The sequence below is a fragment of the Rhinolophus hipposideros genome (assembly GCF_964194185.1).
Source record: "Rhinolophus hipposideros genome assembly, chromosome: 26".
In the NCBI taxonomy this organism is placed as follows: domain Eukaryota; kingdom Metazoa; phylum Chordata; class Mammalia; order Chiroptera; family Rhinolophidae; genus Rhinolophus; species Rhinolophus hipposideros.
The window spans coordinates 3,559,791-3,577,786 of NC_138072.1; the positions used below are offsets into that span (position 1 = coordinate 3,559,791).

Genomic DNA, 17,996 nt, shown 5'->3' on the forward strand with positions numbered 1-17,996 from the left:
CCATAGCATACAATTTCTTCCATAAAATGTGAAAGAAACACATAAATGAAAGAAAAATAAAAAGAATGCGCTCTCTCATATGCTAACATATTATAAAAACAGGAGTGAGGTTAATATTTATTTGTCTGGAGCATTTGCTGAACAATTTCCCAAATAACCTTTTCTTGTTTTTTCATAAATTGTGTGGTGTACGTGTTCATTCATAGATCTGGCTTACTTACGAAGTTAAACTTTCATTTCTTATTTTAGCTAAAATTTCTATTTTCTGTCTAAGAACATTTATTTTCTTAGAACTTTAAACATTGTCTTTACTTTGAATACCAGCTGTAATTGATTACTTGGGGAAGTAAGGTGGTTGGTTTTTTTTTTTCCCTCTCAGAATATACAATACTTTAATCACTTCTCTAACATATGACTTCCTGTGGAAAACTGAATTATCTGGTATCTGGGCCTTCACTCCTGCATGAAAATCACATACGTGTGCCGCAGTATCATTCCTGTTTAATGTGACCTCACCCTTCCATGGGTCATCATCTCTAGCACTCTTTACCTTTTTTTACTGTTGAATTTCAATAATCATTTGGACTGTGTCATCTTTTGAGTTTATGATCTTAGGTCTTGAGGTTTAAGTACAATTTAAATTTATTTTAGCATTAATTTTTATTGATATTATAGTTGTACAAAATCTGTCACGTACATGTTATGCAAATCCTGTCTACAATATCTTTTAAAATAACTTTCTAAGCTTTATGCTGTGTGACCATGAATTTGATAAATCCATACTGTTTTTAATCAATACTGCTGTATTTCATACTGTAGAATTATCAGAACGAAAGGAGACTTTACAGTCTCCAATTTATTCTCCAGACTGTACCTCAAACCTCCCAACATTGCACCCCCTTATACAGAGGAGGCATAAGAAAATGAAACATGGTGCCAGAGGCTCCCACTTTTGCTAAAGACAGAGCTGGGGTTCACTTAACTCATAGTCTAGAAGTCTTTTTTATGAAACATTTTTCTGCGGATAAAACAGCATGTGTAAAAACATCTCTAAAACAAGTGTGTGTGTGTGTGTGTGTGTGTGTAAACTTTTGTAATTTTATTCATTGTGTTATTTTTCCTATTATTTAAGACTATGACCATCCCAAGGTAAATTATTCTAATTTACATATTTTATTTCAAACAGATCATGTTGTGTGTGAAGAAGAGTTTAAGTACGCCATGCTAGCTTTAAACTGCATATGCCCAGCCACTTCCACCCTTATCACACTCCTGGTTCATACCTCTAGGGGGCAGTAAGTATGTCTTTTCTTTAAGATAATGCATTTCAAGTTACAAACAATAATATGGGTGCTGTGATGTGAGTTAGAAAGGCAGCAAGCCAAGATATGCAGCTAGAAATGTAGCTATCCTTGTCTTTGTATGAGTTACCTTCATCTGATGGAGAGACAGACGGACAGATAGATGGACAGACACACGGGCTACGAAGTCCAAGACATAACAGAAAATTCACAGTGATTTGCTGTCTCTTCTAACCAATTTTGAGAGTAGTTTCATCCCAAATTTTTAGGGGCTACATCATTTGTTAGGGCTAGGATTAGAGCATTGTTTCTATATTCGAGGTTGATACTTTGCAATTATTAATGAACTTGAAAGAAAAACAGGATCATGACAGCCACTGGTATAAGATTGTAATGCCAATGTTTCATATTCCTGAGGTAAGTTTTTAATCTAAAGCTGTATGTATACAATGGACCTCAAAATTTAAAAAAAAAATGTTTAATCATTATAGAATGATGACAAAGTAGTATAGGATTAACTAATGCAGTATAAAAGAAATCACTTGTGAATATGCATTTCAAGGTAGATGGAGAAAGATGTATCATCAGAACATTTCGTTCTCATTTATTTTGAGAGAGTTCCATAAAATACAAAAGATGTTTTTGACTTGGATGATCAAATAAAATATAATCAGGGAACAGTCACCACTCTCCTCAAACAGACAAATGTTGCACTGCATTCATACGTTTTATATTCATTACTTGGTAATTTAGACAAAATGTTGATTTTCTAAGTAAATGTCACTGTGGTGCTTGTGCTTATGATTATTTAAATTAAGTAAGTTAACCACATCAAATAAATCAAGGAAAAGGAAAATTATATCCTGGGAGTTACTGCTAGATGGAGTAAATTGCTAACTGAAAAATAGCAAATGCCCTGTAGTATTTTTAAGTAGATTTGATTCGCTTTCCTCTAATTATGTCTCTGCTCTATTGAGACAGAATTTCCCAGGAGCACTTTTTTTAATGTTCTGAATATTTCTGTCCTATACATTTACAAGCCTTTACTCTGTGGAGTGCAAAGGGTGAAGCAGGATAATGAATGAAACTGTTTTTCAAGGAAGAAAGTATTCAGTATGGTGATGAAATTAAGTAAAATGCTGAAAACAATTGTGACACCAATTACTTGAACATTCATAGATCTCATCACATGGGTTTATTATGTTGCCATTCCACCTTTGTTATAGAGTCAGACGACTTTCGAGCTGAATTATCTAGGCCAGCTTCATTGTACAAATAATAAAAGGAGGGGCATTTACACTATTATTACTTGTAGACTGGTTAAATTACATCATCCTACCCCCAGTAAATATTATTTATTGTCCCACAATGTTGCCTGGTGAATAAATTGCACTTGACATGATTTAAAAATGAATTTTAGTGAGCCTTCAAAGATGATTTTCTCCAAAATATTCTAATGAATTTTGCCTTATTAACAAAAAAAGAAAAGGAATGTTGTTGAAGACATTGTCACCACTTCAGTACGGATTTCCCGTAAATACGACTGACCTGCAAAATTATTTCCCAACTAAGTGTCACAATAAATGCTATAGTCCACCACATGTCACCCATTTAAAGTGCACAAGCCAATGGTTTTTATTATGGTCATACAACTGGGCGGCCATCACCATTCTCTAACTCCTGAATACTTTCATCACCCCATAAAAGAAACCCTCTACCTTTCAGCAGTCACCCACACTTCCTCCCGACTCTGTCAACCTTCGGCAACCACTCACCTACCAACTCTACACATTTCCCTATTTTGGGTATTGTGTGTTGCATATGATTGGAATCACATGTGATTTTTTTTTTTTTTATGGACTGACTTCTTTCATTGGGTTTGATATATTCAAGGTTCATCAATATTATAATATACATCAGCACTTCATTCCTTTTTATGACTCAATAATATTCCATTCTATGAATATATCATGTTTTATTGTCTATTTATCAGATGATGGATATTTGGTTTGTTTCTAGCATTGTGAATAAGGCTGCTCTTAACATTTGTGTAAAGATTTTTGTATGGACATACGCTTTCCTTTCTTTTGGGTATGTATCTAGGAATGGAATTGCTGGGACATATGACAACTTTATTCAGTCTTTTGAAGGAACTGCCAGAATTTTTTCCAAAGAGACTGTAATATTTTGTAGCCCCACCAGCAACGTATTAGGGTTCCAATTTCTTCACATCCTTAGGTACACTTGTTATTATCCAGCTTTCTGATCATAACTTTCCTAGTGGATGCAAAGTTGTATCTCATTGTGGTTTTGATTTGCATTTTACAGATGGCTAAAAACACTGAGTATTATTTCTTGTGTTTATCAGCCATTTGTAAATTTTCCTTGAAGAAAAACCTATTTAGATCTTTTGCCCATTTTAATTGTTTTTTTTTGTCTTTGATTATTGAGTTGTAAGAGTTTTTATATATTTTAGATACAAGTACCTTATCAGACATATACCATTACTTGAATATAAATTATCATCCAAACAGGAAAACACTTAGCTGAAATTATTTAATGTATTTTATTAACAATATTGTTTGGCTAAAGTAGTTTGTATCATGTCTTCTGTATTATGCATTAATTGAAGATGTGGTTAAAATTCACTTATGAACAGAACGTTTGAAATTTTGCCCTTGAGCATCAGCAGAAAATAGAAAGCTCAAGTATATTGATTTAATAATAGAACAGACTAGCAAGCTGAATTTAGTATAATGGGGAAAACGTTGACTACCCCATGAAATGCTTTATGCAAGGTTTATCAAACCTTTAACTGAAAACAAAGCTAATAGTAATACATTTCTCCATTACTTTTGGAGAAAAGGAGAGCACAATATCATTAAAACTTTATCCTATAATAAATGGTGATTTTTAATAAAAATACTTGAGATTCACAAACTATTGTGGACTCCATTAGTTGACGCAAAGTGAAAAAAGCAGTTAAGACTTTAGGGTTCAATAAGCACAGAAATAAAAATAATACAAAACCTACCTATAATGGTCTATTTTAAAAGTATATATTTTAAATAAAATGCTATGTAGATTGTAGATGCTTAAAGGAATTAATAAATGTGAGTTCTGAAACAAACAACACAGACAAAAGAATGAGCTTTGGAGATCAAAAGTTCAGCGTTTTTAGTGACAGACGTGCCTTGGGTCACAGTGATTACATAGAGTTTCTAGTTCTGAGCTAGAATCAGCCGTACCCACTCAGTCACCACCATCCTTTCCTTAGTTCTCTCCTTCTAACCAGTGGAAATGGGAACACAGATGGAAACCACAAATAAGGATGGATTCAGTATGTCTGGTTTTTTTACACATGAGGAATATTAACTGAAAACAAAATTCTATCATGTATTTTGGAGTGTCGGTAGCAACTTAGCCAGTATCCTGACTACCAAGCTCCCAAGGCTGACTAACACTCTTATTTTCTTTTCCTATGTATTGATATATTCATTTAGGTCTAGTTGATGTACAAGTCAGAAAGGAACTTTGAGAGGACTTCAAGTTACTGTGCTCCTTTCATTCATTGAGAGGTCACTCTGTATTTTAGCACTTCACAATTTCCCCCTTTGCTTAGCTTGTTATATTTGAGTTCAGTGCTCTTGGCAGGGGTATTTCTTATTGTCAATTCAATTCGCATTTTGATTTATTTGGCAATCTTGTTAGAAAGATGAACATAAGTTTATTCTTTGGACAAAGAATTGGTTAGGTTGGTGGACATGGACCATGAAGATTTGGGCAAGGGAATGCCAAATTATCAGGCCAATTAATAGCCATTTAACTTCCCTGTCTTCATGACACTTCATCCTCATCAAAATTTAATATTATTTTTATTTTCCTTTCAATTTACTTTCATGAGAATATGTCTTTCGTTAGTCCCATCCGAGAGGTAACATTTTTGGTCTCAGAAATAATCCACGGGAAAGAAAGAATTGATAAAAGTATTGCAAAGGTACAATTTACACATCTTGGCCCTTGATGAGATAAGCATGTAGAAAAGGAAAAAAAACAAAACTACCTCACACACTGAGTCTGTTCAGTAGGAGACTATAAAATGCATGGTTGGGCAGAAAAAGGAGTCTGATGGGGGTATAGTTGCTTTCTAATGCAGATATAACTGATGGGGGCAACTCCTGGCTTCTGGGGAGGGATGATGGCTATTCAGGTCCTCAGAGGTGAGAGCAGAAATAGTGGGGACCTGAGAGAAATAACCTCTTGACACTTCTCCTTGGGAAATCCTGACTTTTATAAAACAGATGGAAGAGAAGAAAAGCAAATCTAGGTAGCACGGTGGAATACAAAGAAGGAAGGACTTGTCAGAAGAACTGGGTCATTAACAGCACAGGTGGTTTGAGACTGATGGAGACTGAGCCACAGAATTAAAAGACACTGCTATCTGGGGGTTGCCAAGAAAACAATTTTAGATGGAGACTTTCTCATTTTTGAGAAAGGATGAACCAAAGAGGAGATGCGAAGAGAGTGAACGTGGTCGGAGCGTACCATTGAACAGGTCTGTCCATGAAGACCATGAGAGAGTAGAGGCTGGTATCCAGATACTCTCGGGACTATCACCACCTGGGAAGGAGGAAAATCATAGCTTCCTTAGAAAGGCCTGGGGAACGGACAGGGTAATCTACCATAATTTTGTTCATTGCCCCAATAATACATGTGTTCTACTACATGTAACACAGTATGGCTGAAAGTAGGAGCGGTACTTGTTTTTTTTACAAAGGACAAGTCTGGGGATCAGCAGCCAGAGCAGGTTGTCTGGTTCAACGAGGGCATCAGAACACCTAGTTCCTTCCATGTTTTTCTTCCAGCATCTGTAGCCTACAGACTGGAACCTTTAAGATCCTCTGTTTGAAATCACAAAACATCTTCTTTGCTTTAGGCTCTTCTCCTTAGTAGGAAACAGGGGGAGTAAAAAAGGACAAACTATTGCCAACTGAGACTGCTGAAAGCTTCCCATGGAGTCCAACCGTTGCCACTGGCTTCTAAAGATACAGCTAGATTTTCCATATTAGAATACGGGGCTTGATTCTAGTTGCAGCTGTTAGCAATGTAAATAAATTTAAATTTAAAACATAAATGTATACGAGTACATACACACATTTATGTGCATACACACATATATACACGTTTATTTAAAATGACAGGTTTACTCTTTTTAAATCAATAGGTTATATATTGTAAGAATGAAACGGCAAATCAAAGACTCTGATATGTGGGTAGATTGAATCATACAAATAACTGTGACAGCCTAAGATTTATATATAAAACACCATGAAGGTCATCGCTATTTGTTAGAGAAAGATCACATCTGGTGGTGCCAACTTGGCACAATTGAAATAAGGAAATATCATCTATAGCATAGTTGTTAGCTATTACTTGTTGACAGTTCTTTACCTGAATTTTTAAATATATTTTCTGTCAAAGAACTAAACCAAACATATTATTATTATAAAATATGTGATTTGGAAACTTCTCTCAATAAAGTAGTAACCGAAACTGCACTACTGGGGAACTGAAAAGCCTAATCTTAACTAAAATTCCCCATTTGGTAGTGCCCATGCTGTAAACAGAACACATACATTCCGGGAGGAAATGTGGCATAGGAAAAAGAACACCAGTTTGGCATTTGACAGAAATGATCCACTCACAACTAGTGACACCAATTACCACTGGGCCAATGACATACCCCATTTAAGTCTTAGTCCTTTCATATGGAAAATGTGATACAATACTTTTCTCATCCACTCCTTCATTAATTTATTTAACAATTATTTCCTGAATGTTGTCTGTGTGACAGAGCCATTCTGGGTGTTGTGATTTCAACAAGGAAATCAACAGAAAAATCACTGTTGCCAGGGAGCTTTTGTTCTAACTGGGGAGACAGATAACAAGTACAAATACATAAGTAAAATGCGTAACATCGCAGAAGGCAATAGTGCAATGGAGACACACAAAGAAGGGAAGCACAGTGAGGACTTCCAGGATGTAACCGTGGGTCCAACTTGAAAAGACATAGTCACGCAAGACCTCATTGAGGAGTTGATGTCCGATCGGTGACCTGATACGTTAAGATGGTAAGGAAGCCATGCAGATACTTGAGGTGTGAAGTTTCCAGGCAGAAGGGAAAGCAAGGACTCGAAGATGCAAGCTCATCTGATGATGTGAGGAACAGGAAGTAGGCTGCTGTGGCTAGAGCAGACGGAAGAGAATGGTCGTGAAAGGAGAGATCTGGGAGCCAACAAGGGGCGGGGCCATGGAGGGCCCTTGTGGCCAGTCTAAGGTTGTTGGCTGTCACTCTCCGGGGAGAAATCTCAGAAGATTCAGGGCAGAGGAGCGATAAGATTTGATTTAAAAGAGAAGCAAATGCATTGGCTTCTTGGTTAAGCAAAAGCTATTAAGAGATCATAGGGAAGATCTAAGCCAGAGACTTTAAACCTTGTCTGCGACCAGGATCCATGCGTGGATGGAAGTGATGAGAAGAGCTCAGAATCTCGATGTGTTTTACAGGCTTGCTTGTCAGCATTGGTTGGCCAAGAGGATGTGGGGCAGGACGGAAAAAAGAAGAGTCTAGGGTGATTGCACGTTTTCGAACCGAGCAGCTGGAAGAATTGTGATTTATCACAATAAAGAAGACCACAGAAGATCAGGATTTTTATTTTGATGAGTTTGAGATACTCGTGAGACTCCCCAGATTTTGTCCCGTATGCAGCCTGGAGGTGAGGGAGACTTCTGCTTTGAAGATACAAATTTGGCTATCATCACTATTTAAAGTCATGGAACTAGATGAAGTCACCTCACAGGATTATTCTGAGGACCGTGGACACCCCTGCCAGACCAGAGTTGGTAGTCTTTCTTTCTCACTGGCTCTGTTCCCTTGTATCAAGTGAGTCAGTTTCCATATGCATCAAAATCATGTTTTTATTTGCTGTCGGACGGTGTGCGGGTGGCAGGGGAGATGATGTAAAGACCAAGCAGGACACTGAGTGGCATATGCTGTATTTGGATGGAGTGGAAAAAGCCTGGCCCACACGTACTGTATATCTAAATCAGAATCTTTCAGAGGTTCCACCAAAATATGGCAGTTCTCAGGATTGTAAGAGAATAAGTGTTTGTGATGTTACTTTGATATTTTTTGGAACAATGACACAAATGAGCAAATACATATTAGGACGTGTTCAAGATAAGTGAAGGCACCTATCTTCACCATGGTCAGTCTGTACCATCATTTTTTAAAAACATTACAGAAATTAGTATAAACTATATCTTGAAGAAAAGGGCTGAAATACATGCAATGTCAGCCATTTTACTCTCAAGGGACGTATCATGTTATTCAGTCATAGAAGATTTTTATAGAAGAAAGTCAAGTAGAATTATGGGAGATATAAAACACTGTCTCCTTAAAAGATACAAGTTTTTAGAGACCATTTGACATTTTGTGTAGAAGAATTGCATATAGAAATAATTTGATTAAGAGAAAATAATTACATGCAATAAAAATTATTTTTAAATGTTGTGGAAGACAAAAATAAAAAAGATAGGTTTCAGAGAAAATAATGAAGTGATGTAAATAAAAGCAAATAACAGTTGCTAGTGGATTTAGATAATAACACGTTATTGCAATACTTATACTTCTGAGATAATTTTACATTAATTTACCAAAACACGGGAGGCTTCCAATCGAAATCAATTGGTATATGATATAAATATATAGTTTAAGTATTTTGAAGGATGAAAAGGATGAAAAGATATAAGAACCCCAACGCTCCATTCCATGGATACATACATTTTGTAAATGTGTTTCTGGGGGTGGGTATTTCATAAGAATCCTTTATTAACTGACTGGGCAAGTATGTTATTTTTATCAATGGGATCTGGAAACTGCAGATTTGGATCTTGCTGCAATGCACTTTGTAAAATGAAAAGTAACGCACAGACATGAATATTAAGTTGTGTTCATTGTTTTTGAAATAATTGGTGTCTTTCAAAACAGAATACCTTCGTTTGTGGTTGTTTCCTTAGCTTGCAAAATTTTGTCCTCCCCCTAATGAAAGGCAAAGAGTTTGCCAAATTATGGGAGAGGGTCTCTGTGACTTCCTATCATGAGCATGAGAATGGGGTACATTTAAATTTAAGTGAATTTAGGTTTTCTCAAAGAACTATTTCTCCAGAGGTTTCTTAATAGTTTTGTGAAATCGGCAACCACAGTAGAAACACATTAAGCCAAAATGGAGTATAATTAATTTGTGTGTGTGGTATATAAATAGCATTCTGTTATTCCCTAAATTGCCAAAATTGTGTTGCAAGGCATAATTAATAACGCTTTTGGATGGATATTAATACTTTCCCTGAAAAATAAAATTACATACTCAAGGCAGATTGGGAAATGCTAAATTAAACATTACATTTTTAATGGATTTTTTTTAAAACTTTTTTTATTTGAACTACTTTCAGACTTAGAGGAAAATTGCAGAAATAATACAGGGAGTTTGCACATACCCTTCCCATATAAATATCCCCTGGTGTTTACGTCTTACATAATCGTAGTACAGTTATCAAAAGGAGGAATTAATATTGAGTCAATTATCGGCCTTATTTGAATTTCACCATTTTCCCATTAATGTCCCATTTCTATTCCAGGATTCTCACCCGGTCTTTTCTTCCTGGGCTTACACTGTTGAGTCTCTGTGTGTCTACACTTCTTGTGAAGCTGGTCAGGTTGGATTAGGGCTTGCCCTAATGACTTCATTTAGTTTAATCCCCTCTGGAAAGGTGCTGTCTCCAAATACAGTCACATACAGAGGTCCTGGGAGTTGGGATGTCAACATGTGAAGTTGGGGGGCTCTGGGGGACAGGGGGACCTCACGGGTTTTACTGGTGTACATATGTCAGCTGTTATGGTTCCTATCATACAAACAGTCCTGCTACTTCCACAAAAGCCTGCTTCTTAGATCACGGAAATTTAAAAAGATGGTACTGTCCTCATTTTTCTGGTGGGCCTGTCTCCATTTCTCCCCCATCCCCCAAAAAACAAACCAAAACCGACTTCAACACTGCAGGTCTGAATGGGGAGAATCACGAGAGAGGGAAAGCTACTCTTATTTTTCTTTTATATAAGCTAATGTGCACTGAAAAGCTCCACAGAACGACAGTCTATTGGGTGGACCCCAAATCTATCTGGTTACCTGGGAAATGTTTTCCTAAGCATATCTATTACAGGCCAACTAGAACAGCATTCTATTAACCAGATGGTGAGAAATCTGGATGCTGCCCTAATCTGACAACCCCCTGCCTGGAAGCCTCTAGTGGCACCATCATTCATTTACCACATTAGATTCAGATATGACCATTTTATTTATTTAAGGCCTTTTATGCTGGAGTCCTAATTTATTTTTATGTGCTTCTCTCCCATGATTCTCATAGATACAGCATGTTCTCCAAATAACAAGATCCTAGATATACTTTGTGGTTCCCACCTCCCGCATCTTTTTATAATGTCATTCCCTCTGCCTTAAATTCATTTCTTCTGCTTCTGAGAAGATTTTGCTAAATTGAAACTCCTGTCTCCTCAGGAATATTTTTAACCATCCCCACTTAATGTGATGTCTCCCTTCTATGAACTCGCATAGAATTTTATTATATTCTGCCAGAGCCCGTACCATGGTCCTTTCATGTATTTTTTTTCCAGCCTCGTCGGCTGTTATTTCCTTCAAGGTAGAGAGTGTGACTTACTCATTCTTACACCGTCTAGAATGTTTTACGCAGCACAGATGCTCAGTAAACATGACTTCAATGAAGGAAATAAATGATGCACTAAAGGTGATTCATTGAGGCCCCTGGTTCAAAGTACTTTATGAATGACATGCCTTCTTCTGTTCTCCTTCATGAGATCCCATTGAAAAGATGACTAAAGAAACAAACCAAAAAAATCATAAGCATTCTTCAATGAAAAAGAAGTAGAAGGGATGAGAGATTTCAGTGAATTTTGGAAGATGGGAAGTGGATAAAGGAATGTTTTCTGATGAAACCCCCATTGCAGGGCATGTTTAGAAGAAGATGGTGGGAGGCTCTTACACCCAGTGAGACTCTGGGTGTAAGATTTCTAAAAAAAGGGGACACATTTTAATTGAATTTCTGTATACAGAACGAGCCAGCATCCACCATTTCCCGGCAGTTCAGTCAGACTAAAACCACATTTTTCCTAGATGAATTAGAAGAAAATGTCTGAGTTACATGCTAGCAGACAGCTGGGGTTGGGGTCCAACCCTCTCTAATCTAGCACTTGGAGTCCCCGGACTAAAGAACCTGATTCCTTCTTCCTCACCATCAGGTCTAACCTGCTACTTAACAAATCGTGTTCACGACAAAGGGATGCACTTACTATCCCTGTATCTCACACTCAGAATTTTGAAATATGGCTCCTGTCACTGGGGGACTGTCAGCGCATGCCAGATGAAACGAGGGCAGTAAGTCCAACCAGAAGGAGACCAATGGAATTGTTTTGGGTCTACAAGGAAGGTTGGGCCTTGCATTCACTTATAACGTTTGAAAGGAGAGTCAAGCATATATTTTGAAAGCAAAGAGAGTCTCAGTAAATGAGAATATAATTGTGATTATAAAATAAATTCATTAAAAAGAAACACAAATGTATTTTTGAAAAGTAGAGAACTATTAACAATAGTTCAGAAGAATACTGAAGGATTGTAAAAGGGTGATGTTAGTTGTTCAAAGAAATAAAGTGTTGAGGCTTTTGTTAGTTTTGTTTTTAGAATTTTATTATATTATCATCTTTATATGTCCACAATTTTATTGAAAATACAGAATACCTAATGCAGGTTCACAATCTCACTTATTTGAAACATTTGCAGTTACGTAGTTTGGACTTCTGAATTTAAAAATAAATTAGATAGAGAATATCATGCATAAACTGTATGTAATGTAACACTCCCAGCGGGCAGTACCCCACCAGCTAACATATATTCCTGTGCCTAAATATATGAATATTAAAATAAAGTAGGATAAATAAAAACTATACAGAGCCTCAACTTGAGTTAAGGTTAGGTCTTGACACCAAATGAGTTATACAAAATCTTTTGGTTTTCAGAACTTTTTAGATTTCAGAAGCGGTGCATAAGGGGTTTTAGACCTCTATTCTAAATTGGAAACTAGCTTATTGATATTGAAGGAGTTGGAAAGTCCTACTTTCCTGCTTATGATATAATCACTTCAAATCTGTGCCTCCCTCTCCATCCATGGCCCAATCAGCCAGAGGAACTCATTCTTTTCTGGAGTGTGGTCGGCCCTACCCAAACCTGGTCGATGACGAACTACGCATTGAATACTCCTGTATTCAGTGGTGGACAGTGCTAATTAATCACAGAACTTTCAGTGAACCCAAATGTAGTGTCAGAGTCCCTTACCACTTTGCTCCAGAAGAATACTACTAGCTAGATTTTCAAGGCAAGATCGAGGCTTTTTGTTTGTTTGTTTGTAGAGTTTTTAATGTTCAGAAAATTTAACTTATATTTGTTATGACTCTAGAGGATCGGATTCTCTCTTCAAAGTAAAGGCCATACTAAAAAAATATACATCTCCAGACTAGCTTAAAGTAATTGCAATTATCATTCTGAGGAAGACACAAAAAGAATAGGAGTTATGCTGGAGAAACAGAAACTAAGGTAGACATTGTGAAATTAACAGTCACCGCTGAAATTAAAATTCAATAAAAACCTTGAAAGATAACATCATAGAAATCTTGAGTTCAGATTAAAAAAAAATGCAGAGATGGAATATAGAATCCCAGAGCAAGAATGTCTGATGTAGTGGGAGTTCCAGAGAAAATGGAATGTAAGAAACTGTAGCAGAAGAAGGGCGATGCATGTCTTTAAACTGACAGTGTCTCTTGCTTGCGAATGAGAACAAATGAGAAAGAGCCACACGTAGAGACACGGCATTACCAAATTACACAGCAGTAATGTGAAGAAAAGTTTTTGAAAACTTGCAGAAGGGGAAAACATGATCTCAGTATTGAATAGGGGGCTTCACTTTGACAAGGAAATCCGCTTAACTAGTTTAATTGTAAAGAGACGTATGAAAGAATATCAATTACTCCCAGAACAAGAACCTTGCCTGAGCAGTTCCCACCATCACACACACAACTAACTGGATAAGGAACGTTCACCTCCAAACTTTCAACTCCTAGAACCATGGTGCCTCTTCAGCCACCTACCACCACAAAAGTGTATGTCCTTTGCCTGGCTGTTTCTCATGTAGCTCACTTCCAAAATAAACTGCTTTTGTGTCTGACTGATGGAACCCAGGTCACGTGTCTACACCACAGCTAAAACCAAAGGTTCCTGAAAGTTATGGCCAAGATATGAAAAGCCAGATGTCAGATCTCAACAAGAGGCTGGACTAGATTCAGAGCAACAAGTACAATGGGATATGGCAAAGAAGGTATCTTTTTTCTCTTCCAGCTGGAAAAACAAAGGCCATCTTAAACTCCAAGAAAATTAAAAACAAACTCCAATAAAGAAAATTAAAATGTGTCATAATACTGATCGATAGGTGGTCAGGAAGTAAAGAGAAATTTTTTAATATTGTCTCTTGAATAGTTAAAGGAACTACAGAGGAGGTAATACAATGATAGCACTCCACTCAGCTCTTAAGTGAACTGTGTTGCAATAATCACAATAATGTAATCAGGTTCTTTACTTTTCCCCAGCTTTATTGAGATATAACTGACATGTAGCATTATGTAAGTTTAAGGTATACAACATGTTTTCTACTTTTAATCTGAACCCATTGACTTCTTTATAGCCAGTGAACAAAATGCAAATATTTACAGTGTCAACAATGTAAAAGTAACTGCACAGCAGAGAACACTTGAGAGTCAAAGTGGGGAGAAGGTATGGGAGGGAAGAGGGCAGCCAACAGCCTCATCTTACAAAATGGGAAATCAAGAGACTCTGTAGTTAGGGAACAGAGTTTCAAGTATGGTATTTGAAGTTACAAAGCAAGTAGCTAGTCAGTGGATCTGGCCATGCCACCTACCAACCAACCGATCCAATTCTGCCGGCACATAGGTTATGCTTGGCCACCTGCCTGGTGTAAATATTTTCTCTTCTTTTGAATTGTTTTCTTCGAATTTGTCTTTTAGTGGACGTGCAACAGCCAGCTCCCCACAAGCGTGAACACTTCCATTGTCTTACCTATTTACTTTACTAAACTTGTTCTGTGGACACTGGAGTAGAATTCCAAAGAAAAATTTAGAATAGCAGTATGGTTACATGAACTGCCGAGCGTGGGGATTCAGTTGTGAGATGACTGTTTTCTCTCCTACCTCAGGGAAGGGGGTCCATAGATGATACCTACAATGATACAGTAATAAAGTCTGATACATGTCATTAAGAGATACCAGAAAACTTTGAATTGAGCTCAGAATTTGGAAGAATTTTAGGGGGAGAGGTGTCAAAATTTAAGCTGTGGATGAAGTAATATGCTAAAAATAGCACTTAATAGAGTTACAATATTGCTATGGTTTGGCCATTCGTTTATTTCCTAAGCGATAATCAGGCACCCATACAATGCCAGGCACAGTGTTAGGAGTTTGGGAAATGCAGCAAGAATACATTGTGATCGCAAAAGACGGCTACTCAGTCCAGGCCAGGACACAATGTAAACCTGGCATCTGTATGGATTTGGAGCGTAGATTAACTTTATCAACAAAGCATCTTTTAGCTACAGTAAGAGTACTTTGCCACCTTGAAAATCAGTCAGATGATAACATGGAGAGATAGAAGAGAGACTTCCTAAGCACACATAATTTTAAAAGGGCATAAAAAAACCCCTCAAATAATAAAGTGTAACTGACAACAAGGGTAGCTTCTGAAACTCCTATATCTCTGTTAATATTTAAATAAACGTATTTCTATAGATTTAAAGTTATAAATCTACAGAAATATATATTTCTTTAATATATAATACATACTTATATTATATATAAATATACACTTATGAAAATACATTATATGTAAATATATATACTTTTGTAACAGGACATAACAGGAGAATTCACTGTGATCTTCTGAATTAAAGGGACAGACAGAGCATGGAGACTGGAACAGAAGCTAAGCGTATGCTATTTGGGAAAAGCAGCTTGTGTTGAGAGAGGGGATTTTAGCTATAAATTTTTTTAAATGCCGACTTGGAACAGTTTAAAATAACTGGAATGACTTATTTTATAACAGCGTTGAAGAGCTGAGAATACAGTTTCATTTTGACAGATGAATTTATTTTTTCACCTGACAGTTTAAAAAGTAGATGAAAAGTCTTCACAGACTTTTAGGATTTTTCTTTTGTGTTTTTTTTGTATGTGGTAATTATCTAGCTTCTTGAATTAAGTGAGTACTTCAGAAAGGTACATTGGAGACTGTGACGGACAGACTTTAAGGTTAGTGAACTTAGCCACCGTCATGTACAGCCAACCTGTCAAACGTACGGTTTGAGCTCTACTTCATTTCTTCTCGAAATGGAGTCCTTTCAAAAGTGTGTCCATTGTTTATGTTCACTAGTAACAATGCCGGAAATCTGGTAGCATTTCTCTACTTCTTATCCTGAGAATGGCAAACAGCTTTTGGGTTCCACCTAGTGGTAAAAAAACGGATTACCACCCTCTATCTTGTTTTTACCTTAGGGCTCAGATGTCTAATGACCTGAAAAGCTGGGAACGTTCTGCCTTTCAAGGCTAGGGAGGCCTAAGCCTCTGCCTACATCTTCACCTTGTGTTTTATTACGTCTCCTACCTAGAATTCCTGGACATTATTCTTTCTAGATAAGATGATACTTGTGTGTCAGTTTTATCTGCAGACTAGCAAGAATAAAAGCTCATTTGAGGTTGTGTGTTAGCTATTTCCTTTGTAGCTGCACCTGCTTTGGAAGATTCTAAACCCTCTACTAGGCTTTCTCCCCATAAGTTACAATTAAGTCTCCAGTGACACAGGCTACAATTTGTCTACATCATTTCTTTGACCTACAGTTTAATTAGATTCCTGATGTTGGTAGTATGGGAAGATTGTAATACTATTTAAATATTTCACTTTTTAAATAAAGTAAAAGTTTGAGACTATTGTGAATTAGTGCAATTCGTGAGTCATTGCAGAAAGACATCCTGTAAAGAATGTAAATAACTACATGAAACTAAGCCAATATTAAATTGGTGAAATACCAGAATATGGAGTTAAATAGTATGTTAATTTTAATTAGATTCAAACCTTTAGATCAGTTTTTTTAGACTTTCAAAATTGACTTATAATCAATATAATGAAATAATAAATACATTTTCTTATCCTCTTTAAAATGGAGTATCAACAAGGAAATCATTTTATTTAAGTCTTCTAGCATAAATCTAAATGACATCCTTTTCCTCAGGCAAACGTTTCCATCTAGTTACATGCAAAGTCTTTTATTCCACAAGAAGAATGGATTTTATATCAAAGATTTTTGTTGCGGGGTACCCTCATTCCCACTGATAATTTAGTTTGAGAATAAAAATAAATATATACAAAAAACTAATTTGCCAATCCATGTTAATTTTAATGAATTTGATACTGATCTTTATTGTATATTCAACTATGTCATTTAGGATTGAAGAGAACAAAACGTACTAGCAAAATAAATCCCATAATTACAATGCACGGTGTTTAAGACAACGTATATAATATTGTAAAAGAGGTGGATTCCTGTTAATGATTGTATTTTTACAACCTTGAAGGTTTCAGAATATCACGGTCACTATTCTTGGCATTTACTGTTAGTGCTATGTCATCCTTATATGCATACAGAAAACATGACTGCAAAAATCAACTGTCACTTTCTAGAACTGATTAGTATGAATTTTACAAAAATGTACATATTTATAAAAAGTAGGAAGCTGTCACTAGAATAAGGTTTTATGCTGTTATGTTTTAAATGCAAACTACATTACTGAACACATTCCTGAGGTAAGAACAGAGTACGTAATATACTAAGACCTCAACTTCCTCTATCTGTAGCAGGGAATTCCAGTTCAATCCTTTTTTCTCCTACTGGGAACATTTGATGCGAGGCAACTTTTAAAAACAAAAGTATGTAAGACTTTCTTTTCTTTTCTTTTTTTTTCTTTTACTGCATTTAGAGGCCTGTATTTAAACACATTTCTGCAAAGAGCAGATCCAAGTACATACTCATTAGCTAACAGTTTTCGTTCCACTTGGCTGATTGTGTTGAAGCACAGGAAACTGCTATGTGAGTTAATTTGCTCTCTGGCAATAAATACCCATTTGCCTTGAAGGTGTAATCAGTGATTAACGAGGAATGTGCAACTTGTATTTGAAGAAAATAAAATCAGTTGTCAAAATTGATTTATGCGCCATTCAAAAATTGACTGGAACAAATGATATTTCTAACTTGGGGACGATAAACAGAATGGAACAAACATACATTTTTTTTTTTAACCCGTTCTTTCTATATTGAGAGGGACTTCTCATGTTGTGCCAGGATTGGTGACTGTAATCCAAAACTGAGGAGAAAGAAAAGTGAAATATCCCATTTTCTAATCTCCTCACCTTTCTATAGAAAGAGAAGATGGCAGGGTGGGGAGGG

At 36.4% G+C, this 17,996-nt stretch overlaps 1 protein-coding gene across 9 annotated transcripts in view; it reads left to right on the forward strand.

The window, feature by feature from the left end:
- Positions 1–17,996, forward strand: part of KCNT2 (potassium sodium-activated channel subfamily T member 2) — a 230,867-nt gene that overhangs the window by 142,534 nt on the left and 70,337 nt on the right. For all 9 annotated transcript variants that reach the window (XR_013992629.1, XR_013992630.1, XR_013992631.1 and 6 more), the window contains one exon: positions 1,187–1,295. Coding sequence is in view for 6 of the 9 variants with exons in the window: in XM_081038922.1 (XP_080895048.1) it covers positions 1,187–1,295 (109 nt within the window). In the remaining 3 variants the exon portion in view is untranslated. The remainder of the gene's footprint in view (positions 1–1,186; positions 1,296–17,996) is intronic.